Raw genomic sequence first — 18384 nt, forward strand, 5'->3', positions numbered from 1 at the left:
CTTCCCCTTTAAAACTGCTGTTATATGTGCAATCTGGTACAGATCCAAATATACTACTCAGCTTGACAATTTACTAGGGGCGTTGATTTAAAAATAAAATCCCGTGTAGAGGTAATTTTCCCACAAGTATACCAACAAAATATTTTTCAGAAGTACTTATAGTTTTATGACTTTCTGACAAATGTTCTCTTCAGCTCAGAAACCCATCTGACAAGTTCATCTATGCCACGGTGAAGCAGAGCTCCGTGGACATCTACTTCCGGCGGCAGGTGGAGCTTAGCACCATGTACCGCCACATGGAGAAGCACAACTATGAGAGTGCCGCCGAGGCCATCCAGGCAGTGCGTGACAAGTGAGTCTCGGCCAGGCCGCGCTGACCAGAGCGTGTTGGCTGGATGCTCAACCTGTCAAGCACAAAGTTAATGCTGCCCTATTCAGGTTTGGGGGGAGGGACGGCGAGTAGGTGAAGGGACACATGGACCTGTGGATCAGATGGGAATCCGTAGGACTTACTACAGTTATCTGTCTAATCCAGGCCCATGGCTCAGCAGAGAGCAGACTCAGTGGGTGGGTGTGGATTTAACAACCGCACAGGTACCAGAGAGAGGTGGAGCTAACACTGAGTGGAGGAGCACCCTTTTTCAGGTTGTACCCAGACGAACATCTATGAGATGGGGAGGCGTCCCTTACCCATCTGGAATTGGATTACATTTGGCCCATAGGCAGCGGTACCGATTACTGGTAAACGCTGAATGACACACAAGATCTGGTGCACGAGAGCGAGAGAGGGCCGCCGACCATAAATGTGTATGTAGATCATTGTACTGTTGCACCGTAACCCCTCCTCCTCCTCCTCCTCCTCCTCCTCCTCCCTCCCACCTCCTTCCTCCTTCCTCCTCCTGCCTCCCCCTCCCTCACAGCAAGCTGCATGCTTTCATCTGGGACTCTGCGGTGCTGGAGTTTGAAGCCTCGCAGAAGTGCGACCTGGTGACCACGGGAGAGCTGTTTTTCCGTTCGGGCTTTGGCATAGGCATGCGCAAGGACAGCCCCTGGAAACAGAATGTGTCCCTGGCCATTCTCAGGTCTGTCCCAGCCGAAGGTGCATTACTCGTCGGATTTTTTTTTGTGTCTGTTTTTTATCTCTATGATTTCACGGTCATGTATTGACCATTTTTAGTCATCGCCTTGTGTTACATCTCTATTTAGCTCCCTTTCGTACCCTCACTGTCTGTCTATGTCTGTGACCAGTCTTGGTGTCCGTCCCATATAAGTTGCGATCAGGGTATAAGCGACTCTCGCATCTGATTATTTGCACAGTGCATTAACTTTGTCACCTCTCTCCTCACCATCCCTGACCCCTTGCAGTTCTCATGAGAACGGCTTCATGGAAGATCTAGATAAAACCTGGGTGAGATACCAGGAGTGTGACTCAAGGAGCAATGCCCCAGCCACACTCACCTTTGAAAACATGGCAGGTATGGTCCTTAAGGCGTAGAAAAAGCGTTAAAAGTGATTGGACAAAAACTGCAGTGGTAAGTTACTGTAGCCCTTTTTTGTCCAATACCTTTTTACCCAAAACATTTTTTTAGTGTTGGCGTTGGTCATGTGTACCGTCTCTCGTGCTGTGGCTTCGTGGTCGTAAAATATGAGCAATGTGTGCTTTTCAGTTGTCCGTGGGAGCTGTTTTAGAAGAAGGCGTGGCAACCACTGAGCATGACTCACGATGTCCATGCTCAGTGAGAGAAGTGTGTGTTTTTAGCATCAACAGCTCAACTCTTTTCTCTCCTGTTCCCTCTGTACAGGGGTCTTCATGCTTGTGGCTGGTGGCATAGCAGCAGGAATCTTCCTCATCTTCATCGAAATAGCCTATAAGCGCCATAAAGACGCCCGCAGGAAGCAGATGCAGCTCGCCTTTGCGGCCGTTAATGTCTGGAGGAAGAACCTGCAGGTAGGAATCATTTCCTTTGTCCGCACCAGGATTCTCAAAGCTCAAAACTTTCCAAAAATAGTCTTTAATTCATTCAAACCCCAAAAAGTATAAATATGTTGTTGTTGTTTTTTATCATTTTTCCTGCACTCCTAAAAACGTATTTATACAATGTGCGTTTTTTTTATTTATGTTTTTTTATGCTAGAGCATACAGAAGGCTTTGATACAGCTTTTGACATGAAGAGGTCGCCTAAAGCAATGGTAGTTAAATGGCCAGCAGGTGGCAGCAGAGTATAAGAAATCAGCCAGGGCCCTGTTGCAACAAGCTCTTTTTCCCAGTGTTTTCAACAATTTTGTGAACAGATACAAACATACTTTTTCCCCCCTCGCTGTTTTTATAGCAATAGTACAGAATATTTTGTGGACCTTGCAAAATCAGTCCAAATCCAGTACAACAGCCAGGAGCGAAGGGGGTTGCTTCAGTGAAAGTGGCTGGGAGTGAATGAGTTAGCAAATTGGACATTTTAATTCAAACAGATTGTCCATATCATGATGGTTTCCATTATCGCCTGTGTAATCTGTTTAGGTCACATCATGCAAACATAAAAAATAAAAAATACAATTTCCAATTGGTAAAGGCAATCACAGTTAGTTTGTGGTGCAATTCTATTATGTCATTATTGATTCGTTCACTCTGGCCGTAGCCACAAGCTAACAAGGACATGCAGAGCATAAAGATTCACATCAATTCCCTGGTACAATCAAAGAGAACAAATATTTTTCTTGTCATCGTGGTCAAACAGCAAGATGTTGTTGGAGGCCCAAACTGGCAGAAGAAATATGAAAGAGAAATTAAGAGACTTTAACATTACCAAATAACTTTGACAGATTTTGTAGTCCAATATTAACCTTGTAAATACTATTTTCCAAATTATTATGCATGTAGGATTTAAGTTGTGTTTTGTTGTTGTTGGGTTGCTATTTTTTCCCAAAATTTTCAACAGTTTCCCCCAATCTATTAAAACCACTGATATGAATCTGAGACAGGTTTGACCCAGTTTTCCTCTTTCACGTGTAGTGTTTGAGCTACAGTGTATGTACTAAATAAAACACTAAGATGGAATAGCATAAAACAAAATAGAACTTACAACGGTGTAGCCATCATGGTTACAAGTTTAGGGGAAAAGACAGCACTAATCCTCTTAATTCCTTCTATGATAGCTTTCTGTTTGCAGATATTGATAGTACTGACCTCTTTGCACACACCTCTCACCTCAATTTTAATTACTCAATTACTCTTAAATGTGACTGTACAATCAAGTTGCCAGTTGCCAATGGTAAAAGATTCTTCTTACAACAGTTTTACAGTTAATCAGTGGAATTCTGGTGGGCAAGCTGTGGAGAGAAAAAAAACCTTGATGTGGTTGGAAAAAAAAAGATTGCAATTTTGGAATCAGCATGTCAATTTTAACTTAAATCAGCACAAAACTCAATAGTAATTTATTTTTATTTTTTTTATTTTTTGCCCAGTGTAATTTGAATATGGCTCAGATTATCAAACAGGTTTGTCCCGATAAAAGCATATTAACAAAAACTTTAAGTAAAGAAACTGCAACAAGTCAAAAAGAGCAGTTGTAAAAAAACTAAAATTACTGATGATCAGCAAGTAGATATTTGAAGTTGCTGGTAACTCTGGAGTCGCAAGACCCTCTTGATGCAGGTTCCGCCAAAGGCCGCAGTCTTTAAGGCTACTGTATATTTTGTTACGCCCTATCAATCCGCACAACATTTGCTGTTTTATAAATGGTTTCTAACGAATGATAAAAAAAATCCAACATTTTTTTGTTGATAACCATTTGTTTTTTTTTTCTGATTTGCATAATAATTTGGAACACTTTGTTTTTAATTTAAAAAAGCAACAACTTGCCATTGTGGAGAATTTGTTCAATAAAATCCTGATTATAACAAGAATATAATTATCATTAGTCAAAAAATTGTATTCAATGTGAAAAATGGACAAAAAAACAACATAAGGTGGAACACAGTGTGGACTACTTAGCAGAGAATATATTTTTGCCGCATCTTCCATTTGACTTCCCACTTTGAACTATTCATTAATACAATTATATCTTTGGACTGTTTGGCTGACTCACCATTAAAAGTACATGATAAATTTTAAAACAAGTAAGGGCTCCCTCTTGAAAGAGGCACCCTTATCTCCTTCATTCTTACGGTTTCACTGTGATCGGTGACAATGATGTGAGCCTTGCACCATATCTGTATACTGTTGTATGATCCATAACACAATGAAAAAGGTAGAGTATAAAATCACAAGTGCCTGTCAACAAACTAATGTCTTCCTGAAAGTTGTCTGTCATTTTGCTGACTACAGTATAGTGTGTATTTGTTGTGACTGTGAGTGTCCTGACATGGATGTGCATTCTGTGTGTGTGTGTACAGCAGGGGATTGCATGGGATGCGTAGAATGTGGGCGGGGGTGGGGTCGCATCACGGAGAAAGGAGAGGGGCACACTTAACTGCGAGTGGACCAGCACGATTTAGATCCACGTCAACGACGATCGCGTCGATTTTTTTCTGCAAGGCTAAGCAAAGATGGCTCAAGCACGCTCATCTTTGCTCATTAACCATCGCCAGGGCCTTGGAGCTAAAGATAAACATAATCTTCATTGCGCTATCAGTCGCTATAATGAGACCTCATGCGAGGAGTGCTGAGGGAGCCCATGACTTGAGCTAATCCAATATGTCCTGTGCCAGATATTATTCATACTGTTTGGGTGCGCTGATATGATTGCTCACAGTTATCTCATTTTGACAAATGCAAAATGACAACTTGGTTATGTAGGACACGAAACTGTCACGATGGAAAATCTGCAGTGTATGTGGTCTCCTCCTCCCTCAGTGCAGCGACCAATAAGTCCTGGAATCCCACTGTTTGAAATGTTTTAACTGCTTGTATTTGTAAAATGTTTATTATGGCTCACGTCGGTATATGACGCAAACCTGCATACTCCATAAATGAACAAAGAATTGTAACCTCAGAAAATGTGCACTTCTGACTAATCAAAATATGTTCACGCAGTTTACTTCTTACTCCCTCAAAACTGTCTTGGTCTCCCTTTGCTGTTGATGCATAAATATACTTTACTGACCTTTCATTGCACTCTATACAGGTGAACCTCAATCATTTTGAATGTACTGTTAAAGCCTGTGAATAACATGCAACCCGTGGATAATACCCCCCCCCCCAGAAAAAAAAAATCATCCTTAACAACATTTGCTCCCAAAAGCGTATAAACACGTTCTATTGTAAATTTTGTCATGGTCCCAAAAATGTATTTATACGTTTTTTTTCTTTATTTATTTTTTATTTTTATGCCAGAGCATACAGAAGGCTTTGATGCAGCTTTTGACCTGAAAAGGTCACTTAAAGCAATAGTAGTTATTACAACAACAAAAAACGTCCAGCAGTTGGCAGCAGAGTATAAGAAATCAGTCAGGGTCATGTTGCAACAAGCTCTTTTCCCCAGCGTTTTCAACAGGTTTGTGAATAATGATGAAACTTAGCTATATTCTAATGCTAATGGCTGCAAAACAGAGACAGATACGAATATCCTTTTTTTTCCTGATGAAAGAAGAAACTAATCCTTCTTTTGTTAGGTTTCATGTTTTTATAGCAATAGGACACAATATTCTGTGGGTCTTGCAAAATCAGTCAAAATCCAGTAAAACAGACGGGAGCAAAGGGGATTGCTTCCGTGTAAATGGCTGCGAGTTAAGACCTGAAGCACCTATCGGTGACTTTAGAATAACCCAAGAAAAAACGTTTTTCTGGAAATTCAACAATACAGTATTGTCAATGCCTGATATCTCAACTCCTGAAGCAGATAGAAACATAATTCCAAAAACATTTGAGAGCTTACACCTGTGATTTATTTTATATAAATGTTCAATATATTTTAAAAAACAACAACAACAATAAACTTCGCTCAAATAAATCCAATAAAACAGACAAAATATTGTGTGAATAATACAGACTTCCACACATTATTTTTAATTTGAATTATTGCATATTTCATTTAATTATTAGTAGTTTTTATTTGATTTCCTTGTGTTACGATTGCTGATTAAAAAAATATATAATTACATGTGAGCTGGGAGCCCCATGCCGATACATAGCCCTATAAAAGTTTTCATCTCCTGCACAGTCGGGTGAGACCACTGACATATTTATACTTGCCGGAGTGTGTAGGCTCCGGTCATCGTAAATATTGGTTTCAAGTTCTTTAGTAAAAACGTAACTACTGTGTAGCATCTGGGGGAATATTTACCTTCAACCTTGGGGCTCTGTTGTAATAACCTCGGGGAATCGAGTGGTTATCCGTCCTTCATTCTGTTTTAAAAATTTTCGACATTATCATTGTCTACAAACATATCTCTTAACAAAATATCACTGTTGACTGCTTCTGCTGGTTTGAAGTCCTCCAGCACCTTCGTGTATCACCATCATTTATTTCATAACTCCCTCGAATCTGATCAGCCATCAATGCTCAAGTAAAGTTCCAGGAAATGCTACAAGCCCCATGTAACCCTCACGTGTATATTCTGATGCACTTCATTGACTAAGAGACCGAGAATTGGTCAAAACAAAATAAATGACGTATCCGCATTCCTGGCTTTAAATGTAGAAAAGCACTACAGCGCTCCCGGCTCTAATGGTAGAAATACATTAATGCGCTCCTGGACAAAATGGGTTAAAAAGCATTTTTCATCTATGCTTGTGTATAATACGGTCTCCCAATTTGCTGGTATCCTTTAGTATCAGTGTGAATAATCTGAATGATTTAAAAAAAATACCAATAAAGTGTAAATGTTTATAGATCCTGTTTTAAGACTATGCCCTTTTTCCCATTCCAAAGATTATAGCCTTTTAAAATTGTGTTTTAGAAAATTTTATTCTTCAACTGTACACTCTTTTAAAGCTTTACTCAAAGTTCAAGTTCCACCAAATTGTGTTTTAGTGATTTTAGTAAACTGGTTAATGCTTTTCTTTTCTTTTTTACTTTGCTTTTAAAGCTCTTTAACACAGTTTGTAACTGCTTTTGAATGTATTTTAATTACATTATGTGAAGCATATTGAGTTATGCTGTGTATGAAATGCCATGAATCAGTGATTCTTTAAAAATAATAATAATTTATTCATTTTCCAACCCCCTAGGAATTGCCTATAGGTACTGTTTAACATCTAAAAATGTGAAACAAAATTTGGTTTCTCATTAAGCCCCCGTATTAAAATACATATATTAATAAAAATAATAATTATTATTATTATTATTATTTGAGGGGAAAAAAAATAAGTGGTAGTTACTTTGCTTGGTAACAAATTACTTTTAATATGAAGTAATTTAATCACTAAATCAGTTTTTTGGGGGGAGCAAGTAATGAGTACTTTTATAAAGTAACATTCCCAACACTGCCTACTAGTCTAAACATGGTATTCTGATTAATATTGCATTGTGAAATACGGCTCAGAAAACAGGTGAGCCATGATTGGTCATTACCTGAGCAACAGTGATGTAATTTTCAGTCGACAGCAAGTGGTAAAATGGCTGCCCCCTGACATGTATAAAAATTTGTAGATTTTGATGCTTAACGTATCCCTTTTAGCCTATGTTAAATAACAAGGAAAGGAGCATTAGCTTAGATTTGCCTCACGTGATTTTTTTTCACGGAGAGTATCTCAACATTGTTTTACTGTTATTGCGGACTTAGCCATGTTTGTAATGAGCGGACAGAACCGAGGCATTTGTACCGCTGCTCCTCTGTTTTTGTCTTGACGCTCAGCCCTGCATCCTTAGCAACAAACGAGGCTTACCAACCAACATTTCCATTTCAAATATTAGTCAGAAGTGCACTGTCTGAACAAACCTTCTCAAATTATTAAATGAACTGATTCATAAAACCTGTCATGTGATCTGAGTTGATGATGATGATGATGATGATGATGATGATGATGATGATGATGATGAAGATGCACCATAGTGGCACCCTCCACCTGCTGTGGAGAATTAACCAGCTGCGAGCCCCCCACCGATGTGATGGCCTTGCATTCCTTGCACAGCCTGGGCTGTGTGTAAGAAATTATGTTGAAAAAAATAAGTCTCTTGGGAATTGTTTTACGTACCTGAAGAAGACAAAGTTCGTGGCAGTTTGTTTTTCCCAGACTTTCATTATAAACTAACAAAAAATGTCGTTTTCCAACAGGAGAGTCATGTTATTCTTAATTAAAATCAAGCCAGCAATCACTCCTTGTGCCAGCTTTCATCATGCCAACCATGCCTGCCTCCTGATCACATGCCATCAGGGGTTTGAGAGGAACGTGCTGGATGGCAAAAATGTGCCCTTAAAATAAGTGTGGACATGAGACCTGATGAAAAGGAAACACTGCGGGGCCAGTGTTGGAGATTCTGAATTTGTCATGCTGTTTGTTTTGTCTTTCTTTCTGCTATGTTTTGCCATTTTCTTATCTTTCCATCCAACCACAAAAAGTCCTAGCATGATAAAATTCACACCACACAGCCCTGCCCCTCCCAAAGCATCCCACCTGCCCTTCTTACAAACTCTTGCTCCTTACGTTATTTATGCAATGCTTTCTTTTCAGTATAAAGTATGAAGTATTTTCCTTTCACGCCTTAGCTGACTTCTGGTGTATAATTTGAATCTAGAGTCTGCTTTTTAATATTATTTCATACCAGAGGTGACAAATCCAGGTCCAGAAAGTAAAAACCCTGTCACAGTTTGGCTTTAGCCCCAGGTGCTAGCTAGCTTCTAGCTCGCGCTCATGGTGCTCGTTTACCTGCTCAGCTAGCTAGCATAAATAGCTAAAGCCAAACTGTGGCAGCGTTTTTACTTTCTGGACCTGGATTTGCCACCTCTGTTTCATACCATTTCATTCCCTGATGTGTGGGGTGAATTTCCATTATACCCTCTGTGGTATAATGACATTAAATGGGCTTCAGTTACAATTGCTGTTGTATCCCTCCTCCATATGCATTTTAGTGGCTCTCCACTAACCCTATTGTAGCTTGACTTTTTATATCTGCCTGGCTTTGAATGTGGATGTTTGCTTTGCTAGTGGCTTTTTATTCAAGATCTTTTCCCTTTTCCTGATCCCTTGGCTTATGCATAAGGATATTCTTACGTAATAACGATCAAGTGGATGATTCTTTTATTTTTCTTTTCTTCCCCTATGCAGCCATCTTCCTCTCTAGAGACTCAGGATGTAAGAATACCTTAATATGAGTTCTTACATGCACACTAACACAAAATTGTTGAGCTGAGAGTAGTGGCGGGGCACTCTGATGGTGACGGATATGATTAAAATATCTTCTTTTTAAAGTTTTTAAATAGTATGCATGTTGAAATAATGGCAAAGTAGAAGTTATTTGATATATCTTCTAGCTCTTTATATTGGGTCTGGGTGTTATTGATGAAAGGCAGTCGGAACTGTAAAATGTGTGCTCAAGCACTAGTTGGGAATATATGGCCTAGTTTAATTAGTGAAACATGGTATCACACTCACTGACATCTTTACTACCCATCACTCATTCTAATGCATTTCTAGGAGCCCCACGATTGGACTACCGTGACATCTTTGCGGTGCCTGTGTGACAGCTTGCATAAAATTTACGAGTGCCCTCATATCATACGGTTACACCCACTCTCACGTCCTGAACACTCTCTATCTTTCTCTTTGCTCATTTTGCTTCCATCTAATTAGAGCATGACACTTGACGTCGGTTATTGGGAGAGCCAAGTGAAAGCAAGGTTATCTCCCCAAGGCAGAGAACATGAATAATGTTTCTACATATATTTATTTTAGGATAGAAAAAGTGGTAGAGCAGAGCCCGACCCCAAAAAGAAAGCCTCTTTTAGGTCCATCAGTACCACCCTGGCCTCCAGCATCAAGAGACGTAGGTCCTCCAAAGACACGGTAAGGAGACCAAGAAGCAACATCTTCCCTTGTTTATTTCTTCCTCTCTATTTTCTCCTCCTTCTGTCCTCTCTTGAAATCATCTCCATATCCGATCACGAGGGCGTGCCATGCTCCACTCATCCATATCCACAGGGCTCAGCTGCCTCTGCCACGTGTCTGTCAGTTCAGCATTCGATCCATCATCAAACATCTATAGCGCCTCTACTGGCTGGAGGGCTTTAGGTCAGTCAGGTCAGGCCGTGAGCTAGGCTAAAGAGAGGCTAGCTAGCGGCATTGATTAGAAGGAGAATGTTAGAGCGCAATGCGGAGGGGGGTTGGGGGATTTAATGAAATTAATTTTTAAAAAGCTGCCAGTGGTGCGTTGTCTTGGGCTGCTGGTTTGGTTGTGGAATCTGCCAATTGTTTGGTCTTAAGACATGTTGTGATGTGTGTCCTGTAAACGGTCATGTGTGTGTTTGTGATCAGTAGTTTTTGCGGCTTTATATTTCACGTCTTCATGTTTTCTTTGCACCAATCCTGCACTTTGTTTGCTTTTGGTTTGAAGCATGTCCCGCTGTCCTATCATTTTATTCAAAATTCTATTTTCAAGGTGGTTATTTGATGGCCGAGCCTGCTGAGAAGAAAACTAATGAGGTTTCAAACTGATCCAGATGTCTGTTTCAGGATTACACATGGATTTATGTGTATGAATATTCAAGTCAATTCTTTATTTATTTATTTTGCTTTGTCATATTTTGCTGTCATAATTATTGTTTATTTTTCAGTGTCCTTGTCGTGAACCGTCTGTGACTTTTTCAGGGTGTTTTCAGGTGCTGAAGACTTCTTTTTGTTTCTTTCCTTTACTTTTTGAGGCCACAGACTCACTGTGCTACAATGCAAACTGATTTATTTTGTCTTCATTCCTCTTTTAATCTTTTGTTGCCGTGCATTAAGAATATCAGTTTTACAGTTTCGTGTATAACCACAACTTGTTGGATAGCACACAGAAGTGATGCTATATATGTGTGAGACTGCGTGTGTGTTTGTTTAAAGCGGAAGTCAACTTTAAACATTTTGTGATGATAATATGTTATATGTGACCTCACTAGTCTAAACATGACATTCTGATTAATATTACATATGTGGAATATGAGTTATGCAGCAAAATCTAGCCTTTAAAATAAAAAAATCTTGCCACTTGCTGTCGACTGAAGATGACATCACAGTTGCTCAGGCTCTGGCTATGTCCAATGACAGCTCACCTGTTTTCTAAACCTGAACTGTGAACGTTTATTACCTGAGACTTGAGCAACTGTGATGTCATTTTCACTCGACAGCAAGTGGCAAAATGACCCCCTTCTGATAATGATAAAAACTGCTATATTTTGCTGCTTAACTTATATTCCACTAACACAATATTAACAAAAATACCGTGGACTAGTGGGGCTGCATAGAACATATTATTTTCAAGATTTTTGGGGGGCTTTCTCTTTAATATCGTCTCTCAGTTTCTCTTGTGTTCTATGTCCTTATTTTGAACAAAATTACCTTTACTCTCCCTTCTTGAGGTTCAGCAGTAGAACGGAAGAGAAGAAGAGAGAGATTGCCATTATTTTTAGACCTACATCTTCTTTCCTTTACATTTGTGTTCGATTTGGGAGCCCAAGTGGAAAAGTTCAAAGTATAACAGCATTTAGTGTAAACACAAGATGGAACTAAAATATTTGCCATCCTCAGTCTTTGACCTTTATTTTTGATTTTATATAAATGTTCTTCTTTTACATGAATGAATATCAATGGACTTTAGTGTCAGTGTCCCTCACCCACATGCCACACTGCTCCTTTTCTCCCTCTGCAAGCATGCAAACTGTCATAGATGTAGTGGCAGTAGAAAACAGTGTAATACCCTCTTTAGTTGTTCTGTGTACTGATAAGCTCCATCATAGCTGTTTTCATTAAGGCAATTTGAACCTATTAGTATGCTTGTGCCGTCTCTATTGTGCTGCTCCACTTGACCCCAGTAGAGGCCACTGTTAGCTGGCCTATGAAGGCGCAGGAAGCCATGAGCAGGAACTTGAAGGTCAAACTCATGGAGGACGTCCATTCTTAAAGATAATACGAGTATCTCTAGTGTGGATGTCTCTCTAAAAAGGAGCATGGTATTAGGGCTTCACTGAAAACAAAAAACGTGATACTAAGTCAACAAAGTCACAAAATTAGACACTAGATCAGTCCTAATCAAAATAGTGGGGTACTATGTGAACAGGAACGTTTTATTTCTTTTTTTATTCATTTATTTTTGCTGTAGTAGAATAAAGTGAAATTGCACATTCACTACAGTAGGTGGCGCTCCCCTTGTCATAGTGTGCGCAGGGAGTAGAAACAAAATTATGTTCTTCAGCAGATTTATATTTCTTTCTTTTAATAGGGATACGATACCTATAACAGTTAGATAAATTATATTATTTATAGTCACAGCAGAGAGAAGAGCTGGCGCAAAGTATTTTCTTCTTCTGGGGGGCGGGACAGAAAATAATTGTGAAGAATCGAGCTAGATACTAGCAGAAGTGGCATCGCCACTGAATTTTGAGGGTCTGTCATCGTCAGTCTGTCATTATTTCAGGCTGAACCAAACAGCAATCGTCAAACCGTCATCGTTATTTTAACCGCTTTTCCATTATCGCCAAATTAAAGCAGCTTTTTTAGAACGTCAGTAAATTTCATTGGTCCGTCAGTGCATCATTGTTATTGTGATGAAGCAGTGAGTGTTTTTTTTTCTTCAAATAAATACATATTATTAAGTGATGCATCCAGCTCAAATTAGGTATTAGAAATGAGATTTTGAGTTCTTCCTCTTCTTCTACTACTACTTCTTTGTTTCCTTCTACTTCTTCTCTTAGTTATGCGGACGTTGAGAGTAACATAGGCAACGCAAAATGGCTGCCTTCAACCAAGAGAGCCTACTGGAAATCCAGGTTATTAAGCCCTTATCCCACTGAGGTGTGAACATTTGCGACATTAGCGAATGTTGATTTCACGTCAGGGTTCACTCAAGGTTGCAACATTCGCTAAACGTTCTCTAAACAGTTTGAATGGTTCTCTCAACAGTTTAGCGAACGTTGGCGAACCCTGACGGGAGTGCATATTCGCTACCTTCTCCAAAACTCGTAAATGTTCATCACTCAGTGGGATACGGGCTGTAGCGTTGCAGAAATGATCAGACCAAGCAGCAAGCAAACAACAAACTCTTTAATGAAAACACAGAGAAGATTACTGTCGACCGTAATCATGCCAAGACAACAACTACGCTAACTGGTGCCTTTGTGGCCTCTCTAGAATGTAGGAAACTACAGAACTTATGAACTATATGCAAAATTGCTACACTATTAGTTCTGTGGTCCACGTAGGTTATAAATTCTTGTAGGCGCGGAAAATGTGAGCAATGCGGAAGCTGCACAGAGGGGACATGTTTGCTAAAATTATGTAATTTCGCCGTATGGAACTAGCATGAACCAAGCTTCAGTCGTCAGCGAAACGGGAGTCGTCAGTCATTACTGACCCAATTATTGACAATTACATTGACGTTGAAGTCAGTATATTCAGAGAAAAAAAACAAGATCAATTTGAATGTAATTTTCTGACATAATAAAATCCAGATCAACATCAATGGGAATAGTTTAATGTAATCTGTAAATGTTTGTGGGCGAACAAAACTGAAATTGCATCAAGTGTTGGAAAAATATACGCTGTCACTGGAGAGAAGCGACAGCTCCACTCAGCATGCTATGTTTATGGCCGCGTGGAATTTTTTACATCGACATCATAAAATTATAGTTTTTGTCTCACTTTTTCTTTTTTGTGTTGCCCTAATACTCCTTCACATTTCTGCATGTGGCTTCAAGATTTAAATGATTAAAAGTGCTCTGTAATTAAGCACACTACGTATCTGTATATATAAGAACATATTCCTGACAGAATAATTTACTATATTTTATGATTGGATTTTTCAATCAGTTTTGTAAATCAGAAAAAAAAAGCATGAACACTGAAAAATATACCCTGCGGCTGTCAGACCACATTCTCAATGGAAAAATAAATCAAGCAAAATCCCTGTTGCCATAGCAACTAGCAGCCTGCATGGAAACCAAGTCTTGCTGCTCCTCTTTATAATTTACTCCACTCTGCTTTAGATGAAGTGTTCAGTAGTAACGTGATGGCTCGGCCACAACAGCACTTTGAAATCAACCCAAAATGTTATTTTTTTCTCTTCCTGGGCTTCTAAAACAACATTCTACAAAAAAAACTACAATATGTAGAAGAGTAGCTGTAGATGTAGTAGAAGAGTGACTCTTTCAGTGAGAGGAAAACATCCTTTGAAGTAAAGACATGATTCAAATGTGCTGTTGTCTTGGCTCAGGTGTAGTATCTGCTCCCAACTGGCCCACCTCAGGCACAAAAGGTCAAGAACAAAACTGATCAGCCTGAGAGGGGTTAGAAAACCTTGCTGTGGTATTTAAATGCATTTCAAACAAAACATGTACCGGTAATGATGTACAACGGCGTATTAGGGCCCCGTATATATATATATATATTTTTTTTTAGAGGGCAGGGGCAATATTCTGAGAAAAAACGTGCAAATTTTCAAGTTTAAAAAGTGGCTGATTTGCGACTGTTTATAAAATGAAAAGGCAGGATGGAGACGGATTCATTCTTAAATTAAACTTTACTCGTCATACACGGCAGCTAAAGCAACAACACTTCCTGATCCCCTATCAACTGACTAACAATAACCAATCAAAAGCTAGCATACTTTAGATAAATGCAAGTGAATGATGGAGAGCAGCAGATTCGACACATCAATTTAGATACTTGTACAAAAAAATACCAAAATGTATGAATGTGTAAATAATAATACTAAACATAAATGTACAAGTAAATGTACATTTTAACAAATTAACTTAAATGCTTGATCCTCAGGTTGTGGACCTTCGGAAAGCGAGACGTCTGTGTTGCTGGCCGTACCCAATGCTTCAAAGAGCGCTAACATATGGTTAATCTCTGCTTAAGCAATTACCATGTCCTTATTTAAAAATCCCACCTATAAGTATTGGCACAAACATTCGAGTAGAATGCTATGTGTATGTTTAAGTGTAAGTGTGTAAGTTTTTTTCTTGCAAATTTGCCCCTTTAAAAACTCAAAATTTTATTAAAAATTTATGTTTTTGCAATTTTTTTCTCAGAATATTGCTCCCGCTTTTTAAAATTAATATATATTTATGCGTGGCCCGAATACACTGTCATAATTATGATACCACAACTCCACACATTTTTTTTCTGGACAGGAAATGACACCCTTGTGTGTTCTCCCTCCCATTTTCTCTCCATCTCTGCAGCAGTACCCGCCCACTGACATCACGGGACAACTCAATTTGTCTGACCCGTCCGTCAGCACCGTAGTGTAGGGCGCATGACGCCCGCCCAATGAGAGAGGAAAGAGGAAGAGGAAGGTGACTTCCTTTTCACCGCCGGCAAGTGGAGGAACTGAAGACGTGGCTCAAAACACTCAACTTGCACCTTTTGAGCAGTCAGGATTTTCTGACCATACAGGTAGATGTTTGTAGGCTGCCTGAGCATGCACAGAGCCATCCGAATCACATCTACATTTTCTTATTATGTATAATACTACCTACTTACTTATTCTTCTTTTCCTGTCAGTTTGCCAACATAACCTTTGTCGTTTATTCCGATTTTCTTACCTGCCTCATAGCTTTCTGATGTGTTAAGTTACAATAATGAATAAGCCAATTTTAAGACCAGTACTGTAACATATCACTTCCAAGTAGAGCCTATAAACCACTGTAGTATGTTTTTTTTTTTTTGTGGCACAATCCTGCAATATATGTCCAGTAAGCTTCCTCTAAGGAATTTGTTTGTGTGACCTTACGCAATTTAAAATAGTTTTATTGATTTCATCGGCATCACTACTAAAGAGCCTAATGATAAGTATATGATTAATCACGAAAGCATGTGTGTGTGTTTGATCTATTTGTATTTGAATGTCACTTAATGTCATGGAATTACTAATATGTTAACACGTTATAGTTCAGACTCTTTGTAAACTGCATCTGTCCCTCTTTAGTTGTCCACTAAAATGCCAAATGCATTTTTTTTTTCTCCAGAAAAAAAAAATGCCAAATGCATGTTGTTTAGTTAAATTTCTTCACATTTTCTAGAAGCATTTATTTTGCAGCAGATGAAACTGCAAATTCTGTAAGCCATGTTCCGTTTGGGCCTGCCCTCTGTCTTCCTCTCTCTCTCTTGCAGTCTCTCTCTTTTCCGGTCTCGAAAGGGTTGCATCAAAAGGCCGCGTTTTTCAGCCAACCAGCACTCAATCTTTGGTGAAAAACCTTCCTCGGGGCAGAGGTTGTTGCCGGGGAACTTTTTCATGAAGGAGCCTGAGTGAATTTGAAGCATTGCTAAAGCTTGCAAGCGTTGGTTGGATGCAAAAACAGGCCTTTTCCCAGTTTCTGGAGATGAGAAACAACTGCCTTCCTGGTGTCCGGCACCACAAAGCACTTTACGCTGAGATGGCATTTCCAAACTGTTTAAGAAGACATAAAATCACAATAACTGTTTCTTTTTATTCTTATTATTATTCTGCACTGTTAGACACTAACTAAATCTATGATTGATTTTAAACAATGTAACATTTTGCACAATCACATGGTGCCAAACACACTTTTAACAATTTATTCTGGCCTGCATGCTGACATGTTATTACCACTGCTATAGTACTCTTTTCTTTTTCAGTTTTTTTTTTTCGGACATGTGTTGTTGTTACTGTGGATTTAAAATGAATGATGCACTTCAATTGAATGAAATAATAATAGAGTTTGGTTTAGTGATGGGAAACTTGTATAGCGTGCTTGTGTTACGATTGCTGCTGAGAATGTCTTTTACTACTTATCAACACACTTTCACACATGCACACACAAACATGCACACGTTGTTATACAGGCATGCACACACGCTTAATATACCGTATGAACTCCTTGATTTCTTACCTTAATTCAGTGAAACGTTTTGTTAATAGAACTGTAAATAAAATATACTTGCAAGTCCCAAAATTCTGTTTTGAAATTATTTATCACCTAGATATTACTTTTTTCCAAGACCAATAGCTGTACGAGTATACATAATATTCACATGACGTCACCGACCCCCACCCATCGGCAGCCATTTGATGGGTTAAACAATTTTGTGGCAAACAATTGCAGCCAGCGAGACAATGCAAGCAAATGCTGAGGAGCGCTCGTGTTGCTTAATACAAGTTACTTTGATTCATTCATTATTTCATTCATTCCGGATTTTCATGAACCGCTTCACAATGGTACACACGTGCCGTTCAAGGGTGCAAAAATAGGGCGAAAAAAGATGTGAAACGAAACTTCTGTTTTTGATGTTTCTCTACTCCAACACACCTGATTCAATGATCAGGATCATTATCAGGCTCTTGCTGATGAGCTTAAATATGAATCAGCTAGAATCCACATCTCCCATGAGTAGCTAATGCCTTAAATTAATGTATCGGCTAATAACATGTCGGCCCAATACCTGGAATCAATAATCGCCCATCCCTAATTTACATGATTGCGTTAGAGTACATACACATTAAGATTTGGTTTGAAGGTTTGAGACCTTCAAATTATGGTGACCAATATTGACGATTTAGCTTAACTGTAAATTGAGCCTTACATACAAAACCAATTCCAAAAAAGTTGGGCCACTATACAAATTGTGAATAAAAACTGATGCAATTATGTGGAAGTGCCGAATTTCAATATGTTTTTATTTTTTATTCAACATTTTGAAAATACTTTTTTTTTTTTTTTTTTTTTTGGGAGATTGGGACATTTTGAAAATACTAATCAGTAGTGATAGACAAGTGAAGCTTCATGAAACACTTGTGATATTTTCTTATTCCTCTAGATGGCACTCTTATTTAAAGGTGCTAGCTAGCTAAACAGCTAACTAGACAGACAGACAGACAGACAAAGGAAGCTTTATGAAGCACCTATGATATTTTTTGACTCCTCTAGATGGCACGCTTGGGTTTAAAAGCGAACCTCAAGTAAGATGTTTTGTTGAATATTTCCATCAAAAATTGATGTTTAAAAATCGATTTGCCGCATATTGAATCAATACGAGAATTGTGCACGGTAATATTGCGATATATTGCCGAAACGATTTTTTTCAACACCCCTAGAGCCAACAAATCAAAAAAAAAAAAAAAAAAATGGGACAGGTACGAATAAGAGGCTAAGTCAATTTCACTTAAAAAAACAAAACAGCTGGAAGACCACTAATGAGGTCCATTGGCAACTTGATTGGAGTCTAAAAAGAGCTTCTTTGTGTGGTAGTATCTCTCAGAAGTGAAGATGGGTAGAGAATCACCAATTCCT

General features: G+C 38.8%; 1 protein-coding gene across 12 annotated transcripts in view; it reads left to right on the forward strand.

Moving 5' to 3' along the window:
• LOC144034219 (glutamate receptor ionotropic, NMDA 1) overlaps positions 1-17049 on the forward strand; it is a 49654-nt gene extending 32605 nt beyond the window's left edge. For 5 of the 12 annotated variants that reach the window (XM_077542816.1, XM_077542818.1, XM_077542819.1 and 2 more), the window contains 7 exons: positions 195-352; positions 921-1082; positions 1366-1475; positions 1803-1948; positions 9203-9229; positions 9830-9940; positions 15316-17049. In XM_077542816.1, coding sequence (XP_077398942.1) covers positions 195-352; positions 921-1082; positions 1366-1475; positions 1803-1948; positions 9203-9229; positions 9830-9940; positions 15316-15384 — 783 coding nt within the window. In that variant the 3' untranslated portion in view covers positions 15385-17049. The remainder of the gene's footprint in view (positions 1-194; positions 353-920; positions 1083-1365; positions 1476-1802; positions 1949-9202; positions 9230-9829; positions 9941-15315) is intronic. The other 7 variants (XM_077542823.1, XM_077542825.1, XM_077542826.1 and 4 more) reach the window with 5 other exon arrangements.
• Positions 17050-18384: the final 1335 nt, after the last annotated feature.

Source organism: Vanacampus margaritifer, chromosome 14, assembly GCF_051991255.1.
Source record: "Vanacampus margaritifer isolate UIUO_Vmar chromosome 14, RoL_Vmar_1.0, whole genome shotgun sequence".
In the NCBI taxonomy this organism is placed as follows: domain Eukaryota; kingdom Metazoa; phylum Chordata; class Actinopteri; order Syngnathiformes; family Syngnathidae; genus Vanacampus; species Vanacampus margaritifer.